Source organism: Athene noctua, chromosome Z (assembly GCF_965140245.1).
Source record: "Athene noctua chromosome Z, bAthNoc1.hap1.1, whole genome shotgun sequence".
In the NCBI taxonomy this organism is placed as follows: Eukaryota; Metazoa; Chordata; class Aves; order Strigiformes; family Strigidae; genus Athene; species Athene noctua.
In genome coordinates this window covers 42,366,432-42,381,165 of record NC_134077.1, presented here as the reverse complement: position 1 = coordinate 42,381,165, position 14,734 = coordinate 42,366,432, and the positions used below count along the sequence as shown (strand labels likewise).

Here is a 14,734-nt window from a genome sequence, read left to right as displayed (position 1 = left end):
CTGTGTTTCTGCTGCTATAAGGATGTCATCCATATAATGATATATAAAAGCCTGGGGGACCTGCATTCTAACAGGGCTCAAAGCCTTTGCAACAAATCCCTGACACATCGTGGGACTATTTTTCATGCCTTGTAGCAAAAAGCCCCATCTTGCAGGTTCACTAACACTAATACTGGGAAAAGAAAAGGCAAATTTAGGTGCATCATCCGGACGCAAGGGAATGGTAAAGAGAACAACGATCATAATAGTTTTCTATTGTCAGAGAGGCCAAGAGAGGGCTAAGCAGAAATGACATCGTGAACTTCCAAAGGGCTGACTTTGTCTTCTTTAGGCACCTGCTCGAAAGAATCCTTTGGGAGACGATCCTGAAGTGTATAGAGGTCCAGGAAGGCTGGGCAGTCTTTAAGAACAAAATCTTAATGGCTCAGGAGCAGGCAGTCCCCAGGTGCTGTAGGAGAAGCCAGCGACAGAGAAGACCATCCTGTCTAAACAGGGAACTTTGGCTGGAATTCAGGGAGAAAAGGAGAGTTTACAGTTTTGGAAGATGGGGCTAGCCACTCACAGTGATTACAAAGAGGCTGTGAGGCTATGGAGGATGGAAGTCAGGAGGTCTAAAGCCTAGCTGGAAATCAATCTGGCTTCAGCAATGAAGGACAAGAAGTATGTCAACAGCAAAAGAAAGACCAGGGAGAGCCTCCATCCTCTGCTAGACACAGAAGGAAATATGATAACAAGTGATAAGGAAAAGGCTGAGGTCCTTAGCGTCTTGTGACACATGGAAGTCTATGGGACCGGAGAGGATACACCCAAGGGTGCTGAAGGAGCTGGCTGGGGTGCTCGCCAAGCCGCTTTCCATCATTTACCAGCAGTCCTGGCTGAACCGGGGAGGTCCCAACAGATTGGAAATTGGCCATTGTGACGCCCATCTACAAGAAGGGTCAGAAGGAGGATCCAAGAAATTACAGGCCTGTCAGCTTGGCTTTGGTGCTCAGGAAGCTGATGGAGCAGCTCACCCTGAGTACCATCACTCAACACATGCGGGACAACCAGATGCTCAGGCCCCGTCAGCATGGGTTTATGAAAGGCAGGTCCTGCCTGACAAACCTGATCTCCTTCTATGACAGGGCAACCTGCTTATTGGATGAGGGAAAGGCTGTAGATGTTGTCTACCTTGACTTTAGTAAAGCCTTTGACACCGTTTCCCACAGCATTCTCCTGGTGAAACTGGCTGCTCATGGCTTGGATCGACACAGGCTTCGCTGGGTAAAAAACTATCTGGATGGCCGGGCCCAGAGAGTTGTGGTGAATGGATTTAAATCCAGTTGGCTGCCGGTCACGAGTGGTGTCCCCCAGGGCTCGGTGTTGGGGCAACTCCTGTTTAACATCTTTATTGATGATCTGGACGAGGGGATTGAGTGCACCCTCAGTGAGTTTGCAGATGACACCCAGTTGGGCGGGAGTGTTGATCTGCTCAAGGGTAGGGAGGCTCTGCAGAGAGACCTGGACAGGCTGGAGCCATGGGCTGAGGCCAACTGGAGGAGTTTCCATAAGGCCAAATGCCGGGGGCTGCCCTTGGGCCACAACAACCCCCAGCAGCTCTACAGGCTTGGGGAGGAGTGGCTGGAGAGCTGCCAGTCAGGGAGGCACCTGGGGGTGTTGATTGACAGCCTGATGAACAGGAGCCAGCAGTGTGCCCAGGGGGCCAAGAAGGCCAATGGCATCCTGGCTTGTGTCAGCACTAGAGTGGCCAGCAGGGACAGGGAAGGGATCTTACCCCTGTACTCGGCACTGGTGAGGCCGCACCTCGATTCCTGTGTTCAGTGTTGGGCCCCTCACTACAAAAAGGACATTGAATGACTCGAGTGTGTCCAGAGAAGGGCAACGAAGCTGGTGCAGGGTCTGGAGCACAGGTTGTATGGGGAGCGGCTGAGGGAACTGGGGGTGTTTAGTCTGGAGAAGAGGAGGCTGAGGGGAGACCTGATCGCCCTCTACAGCTCCCTGAAAGGAGGTTGCAGAGAGCTGGGGATGAGCCTCTTTAACCTAGTAGTAAGTGACAGGACAATAGGTAATGGCCTCATGTTGCACCAAGGAAGGTTTAGACTGGATATTAGGAAGCATTTCTTTCCAGAAGGGGTTGTTAGGCGTTAGAATGGGCTGCCCTGGGCAGTGTTGGAGTCCCCATCCCTGGAGGTGTTCAAGAGTCGGGCTGACATAGCTCTGAGGGATATGGTGTAGTTGGGAACTGTCAGTGCTAGGATAACAGTTGGACTGGATGATCTTCAAGGTCCTTTCCGACCTAGATTATTCTTTGATTCTGTAAAAAACCAATCCTCTATATCAATAATTACAAGATGCCAGTTTCAGGGAATCATTGCTGGAGAGGGCATTCCTGGTTGTAATGCACCCATATCTTTCATGGCATCATTACTGTGTCAGAGATCATGGAAAAGTCACCATTTACCACTTTTCTTTAAAATAACAAACACCAGGCTGTTCCAAGGACTGATGGTTGTATGATATGTTTTGCACTTAATTGTTCCTGAACTAAACCATTAAGTTGGTGCAACTTTTCCCTTGGCAAGGGCCACTGACCCACCCACACAGGTGATTCTCTTTTTCCAGGTTATTTTCAGGGTGGGTTTAGCGGTGGGCTGTGCTGCAGTGGCCCTTAAGACAGATTTAATACAATTTGAATTCCCCGTTGAGCCATACAGTCACAACTCCATAATGTAATAGGGGTTTCCAATATAAATGGATGAATATTTGCTACCCGGTTTTCTGGGCCCCCTACATGAATGAGATCTTTGTTTTGAAATGTTACAGCATGACCACCAACCCCGAAAAGTACTTGAGTTGCCTGAGGTAACGGCCAACATGGTGGCCATTTGCTCGCAGATATTACAGTCATGTCTGCGTCAGTATCTAAAATGCCTGTCAGCTCAACAGATTCTTCTGCTTTGGTGAGGGCACATTATACCAGAGGTTGACCTTGTTTCACTGTCTGAGCCCAAAATATTTGAGGAGTACCTATTGATACAAATCCCGGGTCACCCTGGCTTCTTGGCATACTATTAGGGGGAGCTGCAGTAAAATAAACAACCTGAGCAATTTTGGACCCTTTTGTTACTGAACACAGGGGTCCAGGACATAATTCTGATTTCCCCTTCAGAATTGGCATCTATGACCCCTAGTAAAATGAACAACCCCTGTAAGGTTGTAGATGATCTTCCCAGTAATAATGCACTTTTTTCATTTCCCAGTGGTCCATATCCTCCTGTTTGTATCAAGGATACCATGGTATCTAATGTTACTGCCTTGGAGGCTGCCAGGTCCACACCAGCACTGCCTCAGGTGGCTGCACATAATTCTGATGCCTTTGGGGATTTGTTGGACTGTTTTGTGTCATGGTGCGATTCCAGCCCACACTCCTTGATTGGTTTCCCAAAATCGGCCTTCCTTCTTTATTAAATTTGTACCAACATTAATTTGCAAAATGTCTACCCTACTTACACCATGGGCAGACATCAGGAGCTTTGATCTGCTTTTGCTGATTTGGACATTGTCTTTCTAGATGGCCTGTTTGTCCACACCCAAAACAGACCTGTTGTCTCATATTAAGGGTAGCAAAGTCAGCCACAACTGCCTCTTATTTATGATCAACAGTGCCAATTCTATTACATGTTTCTATCATTTGAATAAGATTATGATTGTTCAATGGTAATTACACTTTCTGACAGTCAGCAGTGGCATTAGAAACTGCTAGTTTTTATAACAAAATTTGATAAGCCTCTGTGAGAAACAAAAAACCAGGCCTGCAAGAAACTAAGAAAAACAGCCTAAGAAATTGAAAGTTGAGACTGATCTAAGGAATACCTCAAACTCTTGCAAGACAAAACTATTAGTCACGGAGTGGATGGTGTGGAGGTTGAAGCTGATAAAGCTGACTGAATAACACAGGATGCATCTGGAGGAGGGAGCCTTGTGGAGACAGGATGGCTCTGCTCTGGTGAACCTGGACAAATTTCAAGGGCCGTCTGTCTGGTGAATGACCTTTGCTTCATTATCCACGAAATGCATATTAAAGTTAACACCCCTCAATATGCTAACGAAGGCTAACATGATCATGCTAATTACATGATCCCATGAAACACCTTACCCCTCCCTGTACATGGGATACATAGGTATTTGGGTTGACCCAGGGGATGGACCCAAGGAAAGCGTGTATAAATCAAGGCGGAGGGGCCTGGAGAGTGCAGTGAGTGAAGAAGGGAGATGTAAGTGAAAAAGACGGCTGCCTCCTGGAACCCTCACCAGCGGGATCAGCACAGGAACCCAGACAGTGATCTGTATTTCCCCATTCCCTCTATCTCCCTCTTTTCCTTTTTCCATTAAGAAATGCAAGGCATATTGTATAGCTTGCCACAACTTGCTGTATACTTAGCTAATTATCATGTGTTCAGTTAGTACATTGTGGGTAGTTAATAAATGCTTGGACTTTGAGACGTTGTCCGCTCCATTGGGGATTTGCAAATCTGAGTCATTTGTCTCCTCATTTTAGCAGGATGTTACAACCTCCCCTTTAGGGATCTGTTTGTCCAATCAATCAGCCAATCAATAAACTGCATATATGGCTCCTTTGCACCTTGATTAATGTCAGTAAATTATTTCATAGGTTTGCTGACTTCAAGTACCTTTAAAAATGTTCAATATGCCAGACCTCTTATATCATCCAATGCACACTGTGGGATCTCCCATGCTTGTTGGGCGGGATCACACCACTCCCCTTTACCTACTAAGGCATCACAGGAAAGAACTGCTACAGGATCACCAGGCAGGAAGTTTAGGTCTTCTAGCTGGTTTTGTTCTACAAGCCTATGCCACACTGTCTCCGACAAAGTATATTGGGTTCCTGTCAATATTAATCGCATTAAGGGTTTTAGAGTCTTGAGGAGTTAGGGTGTAGCTCACCATTACTGAGCCCAGCATGTTAGTAGTATAAGGAGCTGTAATCCCAAAATTAATTGCTGCTTTTTTGAGTTCTTTAATAACAGAAAAATGCAGTCCTTCCCAATGTGGCTGGTGTCCCAGTTCATAGATTACAAGAGTGACAATCTTTCTTGCCATGTCCATATCCTCTTGTGCCAAGGCTTCTTGCTTCACTTTTATCCATGGATCATCCCCAGCTAAGGGAGGACACAGGCCAGGTTGTCTTTTAGGACCTAGGGTCAGGGTCTAAAGGATTCTTGCAATCAAATGACCCAGCATATAAAACTTGGGTAGTCTTACGCTGTTCCTTCTGATCATCACGGGGTTTCTCATCAGGTAATGGAGTAGATGACCAAGGGGACTGCAGAGGTTCAGAACATGTGTCCTCACCCTCTGTCTTAACAGACTGGCCATGTTCCTTATCTTGTCTTTTTATTGTCTCAAAAAGGGTACTCCATGTCGTTAAGAGTTCTGCCGCAACCTTATTCCCTCATGTTGCACAGTCCCACAATCTTACTCTTGCTTATCCCATATCGGAACAGTGAATATACTAACCATGTCAACTCCCAGTACTTCTACTGCTACCCACTTTAAAATTCTCTTCAAGGCATGCGGGTTAATATGCACCTCATGTTTATCTAACAGTCTTTCCATCAGTGCAAGCACTGACTTTTCTTCAGAGGATATTGACCTACCCATCGCTTCCCCACAGCTCACCTTGCTCACCCTGAAACGGTGATTGATGCCGGCTCCTGCTTCCTTACAGCAGCTCTTAAATTCTGAGGAATTTGATACTGGACTGATCCAAGCTGGTCACACTTGTCACCTGCCTCACATGGGGTTTTGTTGCAATCGAGGCATGGACTCTCCATGAAGTGTGAAAGGAAAGACCCTTTATTATTACAACAGTACATATTTATGCTATGGCTAAAGCTCTTACTTCATAAATAGCAAATCAGCAATTAGACAGCTATCTACCTTTTCTCCTATCAGCATAAGACCACTCTAACACACGCTGTGCAGACCAATCAACTTCTCGTTCACGTGCTATTCATGCAGCGGTGACTTCTTTGCAGTTCGGGACTTTTCCACAGTTCAGTGTTGCAGCTGTCTGTTGTTTTTCCCTGCCACACTGGGACAACTCAGCAGTTTCTTACCTTTCTCCCAAGGCCCGCTTTTCATCAAAGCCTTGTTGCTTGTCAGGGGCTGTGCGAGCTGACAGGCCAATGTTGACTTGCCTCTCTCCCACATTTTTTATCTGTTGTCTACTAGGTTTGTGTCTTTATGTGTCCTGCTTATCATTTCCTCTTTGCACTGAAAAGGTCCATGATCAGATAACCTTTATAAGGCAGATGACCTAAATGAGGCAGATGCTCTTACATTCCACATACCCTTACAATAATACTGTACAGGACATTCATTAAGCAGAATGACAGAAAGACAAGTGATTTTTTTTGTCGGCAGCAAGAGCACAGTCCAGGGCACAAAGTGTATCAAACTCACATGTTAAAGCTTCCTTTGCTGAAACCAAGTCCATGGTCCTAAAACCAGGAAACAAAACTGTATTCTTGTCTTTGGAAACCCAGCATGAAAGAACAAACTGCAGGTGATGCTGTAAAGATGGCACCAAAGCTAACAGCTGTCTGAACTTCTGATGCAGCTATAGCCACCAGCACCTTGCACTGAGTCAAATGGGTGGCATCAAGGTGGTGTGAAACACAAAGCTGATGACAGCATCTCTATTTGTAGTTTACTCCAAGGTTGTGAACCTTTTATGGCTTGCTGGGAGTGTGGCTGCTAGCTGGGTGTCAGAGCAGATACAGGAATAAGACTCTCCAGGGACAGGGACTGAGTTCCTGTCAAAAAAGCTGAGGGATTTTTCCCAGCACCTCATACAGCTATGGTTTGCCAGCAAGCAATTACTGGTTTGGTCTGAGAGCACCACATCATCAGCATATGGGATGTACCTGCTGGAGGCAGGTATATCTTGGACTTTGAGACCTGTTAGTCTCAGGTCATGACAATACCTTGTGTTGTCTGGGGAAATAATACCTAGTGAGCATATCCTGCTTTCTTTCTCCCACCAATTTTTCTCATGGAAACAAATGGCAAGGTAAAGATCATGTTCTCCTAACTGTGTACAGAGCTGTGATCTAAAACTAGTGAATACGGTGTTTGCCGTGACCAGATTGTTGGGGTTCAGTAGACAAGCACTGTCAGTATAATGTGCTGCTGAGTGAAGATTCCAGTCTAGTATTGAGGCCTTGATAAAAGTTTTGGGGTGCCCAAATATCTCCCCAAGTCTTAGTACTTGATCTCCAGACAGGGCAAGGAAAAGATTCTTACCAGCTTAGGCAACTGATTGTTCTGGAGCACCAGGGGAAGGCTGGACACACAGTAAAAGAAATAAATATCCCTTTCAGCCACAGCTTGATTGTAATCAAGCAACAGTGCCACCCCCTCTTTAAAAAGTCTGTAGACATTTGCTAGTCCTAGGGTCTTGTCATGCTGTAGAAGAACGATGATCATGAGAGAAGCTGGGTCATAGATGATGTGAGGAGGAAAGGGGGAGAAAATGGGCTGACTGGTACCTCACCAAATGGGGCAAAGGCTCCTGCAGTAGCAGGAGGGTCTGAGTTGTGCTGACCTCCGCATGCCAGCATCAGGTAACTTTGGAATGATTTCCTCTGCAACACAGCCTCCTCCCATTCTCCATCCTCCTAATGAGCATGTCTGGAACATGTGCATCATTCCCAACAGGGTTCTTCATTCTCTGCCTGAATGCTGAGAAGACTCTATGCAGGCCCTGCTTTCCTATGTTCCTCCTACTTAATCAAACCATCCATCCATTCCTATTCAGTAATAGCCTTGTTCTACAGGACAGTAATTTTCTTGCTCTCTGGACCGACCAGCATATTTCTGACTTCTTGGACTGTGGTCATCACCATAGACCGGTACTGGGGAAAAGAAACTCTGCTTGCCTCCGCATGGACTTTTTAGGATTCACAGGTTAAATGATGGTGGGACATTGCTATTCATTTTAACTAGTACAACATAGCATTATTCATGTGAATTAGAAAATTGTTCGTCTAAAACTTTTGAGTTCACGCTGTTCCTTTAATCCACTTTCCCAAAGCTCATGTCTATTTATTACTAAGTCTAAACAAGATACCAACAGAACTGTCCACTAACAGTATTCTGGCATTGAGAAAAAGCAAGCAAATAACTGATGTGTGCCTTTTGCAATAATGTCTGCCTGATCTTAGAGATATGTCATCTTGACCTGGTGTAAGAAGACCTGTTTTTGACTGAAACTCTTTTGTAGACACTGATAATGAGTGATTTGGATATTTAGCCATTCACGAAGATGATGGGATATGCAGTATCCCCCAGCTAACACGAGATGTTGCCCATGTGCTTTAGACGCTGATTACTCATCATGCAAAAGGGAGCAAAGCTTGCTTGAGGGCTTCAGAAAAGCAAGCCTGAATACAAGTTATAGGCACCTTGTTCCAGAAGTATTTCAGTCAGAAGTACAAATATATATCTACCTCACTTTATCTGGCAGTTATTTATTATTAGTTTTCTCACTACTCCTCAGGCTTGGCTAGTCCAATCTGAACAGTGATTTGGAATGAAATTCTTAACTCTCTTCTTAAAATATCCACTCTGGTTTTTGTTACATCTATAGGAAGCAGTGCTATCCAGGGTGGAACCACACACTTAAGGTGAATATACCAAAGTTGTTACTAAGCCTCCAAATATCCTCAGTTTTCTATATCATACCGTGCATCTTTGTGCTATGTCTCTTGTTCTGTTTGTCATGTTGTTCTCTCTGGGACAAGAAACTATATATTGTTAAAGAACAGAAACAACAAGTTAGAGCACTTTGTTCAGATTCTTGCTTGGGCACAGGTCTTTTGACTGTTTTGGATGAGATTTGCTCTATTTGGGTCTTGATACCTCTTTTCTTAAGAAGGGACCTAGGGGTGCTTCCTTCTCACATGAGGGTGTTACGTTCTTAAATATATATATCTTAGTGCTTGGATGGGAGTGAAAAAATCATGTGGGACAAAAGTACACTAGAAGTCTAAAACCATTAGAGGCATCTTCTCTATTAAAGCTGGGAAGTCTATCTCAGAATATTCAGCTCTTCGGAGTATCATATATTTGGGGGAATTAATAGCCAGTATTCAGTCTTGGCAGCCAATTCACCTGAATCCTGGCCAGACCACTGCTCTTCTTCTTGTAAGGGATACCTTGAAGTGAAGTCTTATCCATCTGTAAATCCTTCAAAGTGCTTTCATCATCACGCTTTCAGAGAAAATCAGATGCTCTAAATTCCATCTTGACGGTAAGGAGGCATCAGGCTGGCTGTATACTCATCACTCTACTTCAGGAGACCCCAGGCTATTCCTGCCTCTTCTGGTGTGAGATAAAGCCACTGCCACTACCAGCACTACTGCCTTTCTTGAAGATAAGTCACCTTCCTCCTGATGTGCTGACAAAAAGTGTCAGCTGTATCTTTTTTATTTTACTGCTCTTCTTGGGTGTTTATATCAGTTATTCACCCAGTGGAATCATATGGTGCATCTTGATTCTGTATGTCATGCAACGTTTCAAACACATCCTGTATTGGTGATAAACCTACATGCAGTGTCAGAAATGGTTAAGGCCAGAGCTGCTGGCAATTAAGAGGCAAAACATATCACAGAATCATCAAGGTTGGAAAAGACCTTGAATATCATCCAGTCCAACCATTAACCTAGCACTGACAGTTCCCAACTACACCATATCGCTCAGCACTATGTCAACCTGACTCTTAAACACCTCCAGGGATGGGGACTCCACCACCTCCCTGGGCAGCCCATTCCAATGCCTAACAACTCATTCTGGAAAGAAATGCTTCCTAACATCTAGTCCAAACCTTCCCTGATGCTGTTGAGGCCATTACCTCTTGTCCTATCGCTTGTTACTTGGTTAAAGAGGCTCATCCCCAGCTCTCTGCAACCTCCTTTCAGGGAGCTGTAGAGGGCAATGAGGTCTCCCCTCAGCCTCCTCTTCTCCAGACTTAAAACACCCTCAGTTCCCTCAGCTGCTAGACATAAGACATGTGCTCCAGAAATATCTACAAAGTGGATGTCTTCCTTGATTAGTGTGCCTTCTCCAGGTCCTTTGAATTTCAGTGCTCTGGAGCTCAGAGTAGTTCTGCCTTCCAGATACGGGGCTAAATATTTTCCTCTATCTCAAAGAAAAGGGAAGACTGCGGTATGTGGCCACACGAGTGCCATCTTCAGCACACTTCTGATAGGCCCACATTAGCTACACTGAAACCTCTAAAAATGAAAGAAAAGAGGTAAAGCTTTTTTCAGTTTTCAGAAACCTGAAAATAAGGTTGTTCTTGAAAAACAGCCTCCACAAGTACATTTATGGAGCTGGTTTTTATTGTAATTAATTCAATAATTTAATTCTCATGGTAAACACTGGTATTCTGTCACAAGCAAGTGGTCTCCACAAGCAGGTTCCTACATCTGTGTTTAGTCCTAGGTCCCCAAAGCTACACAGTGCCTCATTTGCCAAGGTTACAGGCCTTCATATAACCGAGGGAGTGAGGTGGGACCTGCTCAGAAACCCTCTGCTCTACAAGTATCTCTCCTCAACCGGCATGGGCAGGTTCTGCTCTGCTGCCTCTGGTGGTGCCCAACACCTGCTTCTTCACCAGCCCTCACGCCCAGCCCAGCTCCGCTGTGCTCATAGTTTCCAGGTGCTGCTGCCATCCCAGGTCACCACTGGATGCCACCCGCCATTTCCGGCACCAGCACTCGCTGCACCACTCCGTGGCGTGGTGTCTGAGGGGCAGGTCTTGTTGTTAGGCTCCCCAAGACACGCACTTTTGATTGGTTGAAGGTGGCAGGTGAAGGATGGCAGTGCAGGAACGTGGTTTACCGTTGCCGTGGGATACTGGATGCTCCGCGAAGGCTGTCCGATAGCAGTGAGCACTGGACAGACTCGGTTGTGCCCAGGGGCCCCTCCCCGCAGTACGGGAGGGAAGGAGCGTTAAGGACCGTCGCCCCGGGGTGTCCCTGCCACTCACACATCGGGCCTCCAGACCCAGCCGCTGCGGAAAGGAGATGGCAAGTGTTCCTGTCGTGAGAGATGCTTGCCGATGTCCTCAGGGGAGTGCCCCCGGTAACGGTAGGCCTCCTTCTGCTATACATGTAACTGGAAGGCTCAGCCTCCCACCACCAGAGGCAAATGAGACACCCACACCTCATTTACAGAAGTGGTGAAGGTGATGAGGGTGATTATCTTGGTGGTTTCAACTCCTGTGCACTGAATATGTAAGTAGCTAGGCTCTCCATCCCCACCCTCAGCTCCCCCTGCCCCAGTTTTTGGATGCTCCAGTTTCCTCTGTCAAGCACTACCTGCTAACTATTTTGATTCATCTTGCCCACAGAAAGATGTTCTTATCAAGGTAAAATGAATGACCTATTATAAACAAGACTTCCTGACTGCAGATTTCTCTCCCAGGTCATTCTTTTTCCTCTGGACTGGTCTGTGAATGGCTTCTCTGTAGTCAGAAGAGATGGAATTGGAAAATCTACAATCATAGACTTCATCTGCTTGAAGAAAGAAGACGACATTTAACTGCTGCAAAATTAAACAGCAGTTGTGTCTGAACTATTGTTGTGGGTTTGTCCTGGCAGGCAGCTGAGCCACACAGCCGCTTGCTCAGTCCCCTGCAGTGAAATGGGTAAGAGAGTCGGAAGGGTAAAAGTGAGAAACCTCGTGGATTGAGATAAAGACAGCTTAATAGGGAAAGCAAAAGCTGTGTGCACAAGCAAAGCAAAATAAGGAATTCATTCACTACTTCCTGTTGACAGGCAGATATTCATCCAGGAACAGGAGAGCAGGGCTTCATCACATGTGATGAAACCCACCATAATACCCAGTGCCCCCCTCCTCTCCTTCTTTCCCCCAGCTTTTATCACAGAGCAGGACGTCATATGGTATGGGACTGACCACCTTTGGTCAGCTGGGTCAGCTGTCTCAGCTGTGTCCCCTCTTGACCTCTTGTGCACTCCAACCTGCTTGCTGGCAGAGTAGCATGAGAAACAGAAGGCCTTGACATTGTGCAAGTATTGTTCAGCAATATCTAAAACATATCTGTTACCAACACCATTTTCAGCACAAATCCAAAACACAGCACCATACAAACTACCATAAGAAAATTAACTGTACCCAGCCAAAACCGGTACAGCTATGGAGGAAGATAATATTTAGGCATTTAAAATGGCACAGATTAGAGTTGAAGTTGCCAAACCTTTGTTATTTCTTCTTTAACAGATAATGTATGTTTGATTTGCAGGTAATGATATCTAAGAAGTTCTCCCTGCCATCCTTCTCCCCTTAGGACAAATATTCAAATGGAGAGCTGTGGAGAAATTTTTGGAAGATAACAGTCACATGGTCCTTGATACTGAAATGAACAATTCTCGGCTGTTTGCCTCTGTATAAAGAATTATTGTTCAGCGTTCCTCTCTGGCTTGCCACTGCATAGAGAGCTATTGTTCAGCAAATTCTTTAACTAGAGATAAGGTGTGAAGTTGAAACTTCAAGTAGGAGGTCCATGGCTCATGCCTCTCACGTGTGCTTCTTACATTGTACCAATGAAATAGGAATTATATCATGTGGACAGTAGCATAGAACCAGTCACAGTTTGTTTACCTCCATGTGATCACTGTCTAACAGTATATAAGATGCTCTGTACTTAATAAAATTGGATCAAGCTTGCAAACCATATTGGTGTTATTCTTGATACCCGGCCTCTATCTGTTGACAAATGGCGCCCGACCAGGGACGGCACTCTTCTTAAAACATTGACTGAGACGTGGTGGTGAGTGGAGAACTTCGGATAGAAGCAGCGTAGAGAAACACAGAAGCCAGAAGCCAGCGCATAGACGCACTTCTGGAGTTAGGAGACGGTTCTGCAGGCTGTCCTCTGCAAAGGTAAGCTGCTATGGCACAAGAAGTGGAAGCGGCGATACGGCTCCTCACAAGTATACTCTCTAAGAGAGGTAGTGATATGAGCCAGTGCAAGCTAAAAGACTTGGTGCAATGGGTGCAGGAGCAACAGCTTTGCCTCAGCTCCTCTATGTTATTTAATCCATCCAAATGGAGGGCTGTAGGAGATTTACTGTGGAACTTTACTATAGAGGGTGGAAAAGCAGGAAAGAAAGCAAAGGAACTTGGATCGGTGTGGCAGGAAGTGATTAATGCTTTACAAGAGATGAAAGCTTAGCGGAAGGTCACCACTGCAGCAATAGAAGCGTTACAATCAGATAAAACAGAAGTAAATAAAGCAGCCACCCCACATCATCGGGTAGCAAAACATTTTCGTCTCGATGTCACTAAGCTGCCTGTTTGTGGTATGTTGAGTCCTGTTGCTACATCTGCAGCAGAAGTTATAGCTCGTGCAGAAGGGGGTGGTACAAACTGAAATTCTGGTTTCAACTGAGAATAAAACGGAAGTGAAAGAGACTGCTCCTAAGATGGAGGAAATTAAGAAAGAAGAGGCGGAGCAAGGCAGATCTAGTTGCCGCCCACGATTATATCCGTCCCTTCCGGTTTCCAGTTTCTCCTCTTCCTCGTCTTCATCCAATAACTCTGGCAGTAACATGCCTCCAACCGCTCCTGCTGCAGGTGATTTAGAAAATGACAAACTGTTACATCAATTAATGAAAAAACTGGAGGAGCTACATCCCTGTGTTGAGACAAAAAAGGACTCTTTAAAATCTACCATTTGGAGGCACTCCAACGCAGGCCCTGCACTTCCTTCTGCACCACCACCACCAACAACAACTACTACAGCTCTGACTATACAACGACCTCCATCTTATCACACTACAACTTCCAACGCTGATCCTGTGCAGTGACGATGGACTGGAGTAGTCCGAGATGCTGTTTTAGAAGGAGACTGGCAAACAGCTGGATCTTTAGCCTGCCCCGTGGTTATTGAAGGAGGAGCTGGAAAGTGGGAACCACATGATTGGAAAATTTTACAAGCAAAGCAGACAGTAACTACTTACAGATTAAAATCAGAAGCATCAAAGAACATTATCAAATATATATTTACAGCGGATTTGATGGCTCCTGCTGATTGTCAGAACATTGCCTAACTTTTATTGACTCCTTCTCAATATTTAATTTGGGAAAGAACATGGAAACAACTTGTAATTACTGAACTAAATAAGCATCAACGATCCATTTTATGCTGTGACTGTAGATATGCTAACAGGTCAGGGCCCATATGCCACCACTAACGTACAGGTAACTTTTCCTTCAATTTTTCATTAAATGTCACAACAGCTAGCCCACCAGGCTCTTCTGCAGATTCCTGAAGGGAAAAAGCCAGCTCCATTTGCAGCTGTTCGACAAGGAGCTTCAGAACCATATAATGCCTTTATTGATCGATTATCTCAAGCTATAAAAGATCAAGCAGGTTTACCTGATGAAATGAAAGACTGTATGTTTCGGTTGTTAGCTTTTGAAAATGCCAATACTAGGACAAGGACTATATTAGCAGGTTTACCAAATGGAGCTCCTGTTGATGAAATGCTACTACGTGCTTCCAGGGCAGAACAGAACGCCCAAGCAGCCATGATTGCCTCTGCTGTAAAAGGTGCTTTACAGGCAGAAAAAGAAAAAACAGTAGTTGCTGCTGTTACTAAAATAAGTAACAAAATGC

The 14,734-nt window shown here is 45.2% G+C and overlaps 1 protein-coding gene across 2 annotated transcripts in view; it reads left to right on the top strand.

The window, feature by feature from the left end:
* Positions 1-12,775, top strand: part of TRABD2A (TraB domain containing 2A) — a 141,077-nt gene extending 128,302 nt beyond the window's left edge. The window contains exon 7 of one of the 2 annotated variants that reach the window (XM_074932130.1): positions 12,356-12,775. In XM_074932130.1, coding sequence (XP_074788231.1) covers positions 12,356-12,359 — 4 coding nt within the window. In that variant the 3' untranslated portion in view covers positions 12,360-12,775. Of the gene's footprint in view, positions 1-11,517; positions 11,624-12,355 lie in introns of those variants that run through there. The other variant, XM_074932128.1, reaches the window with a different exon arrangement.
* The last annotated feature ends 1,959 nt before the right edge of the window (positions 12,776-14,734 follow it).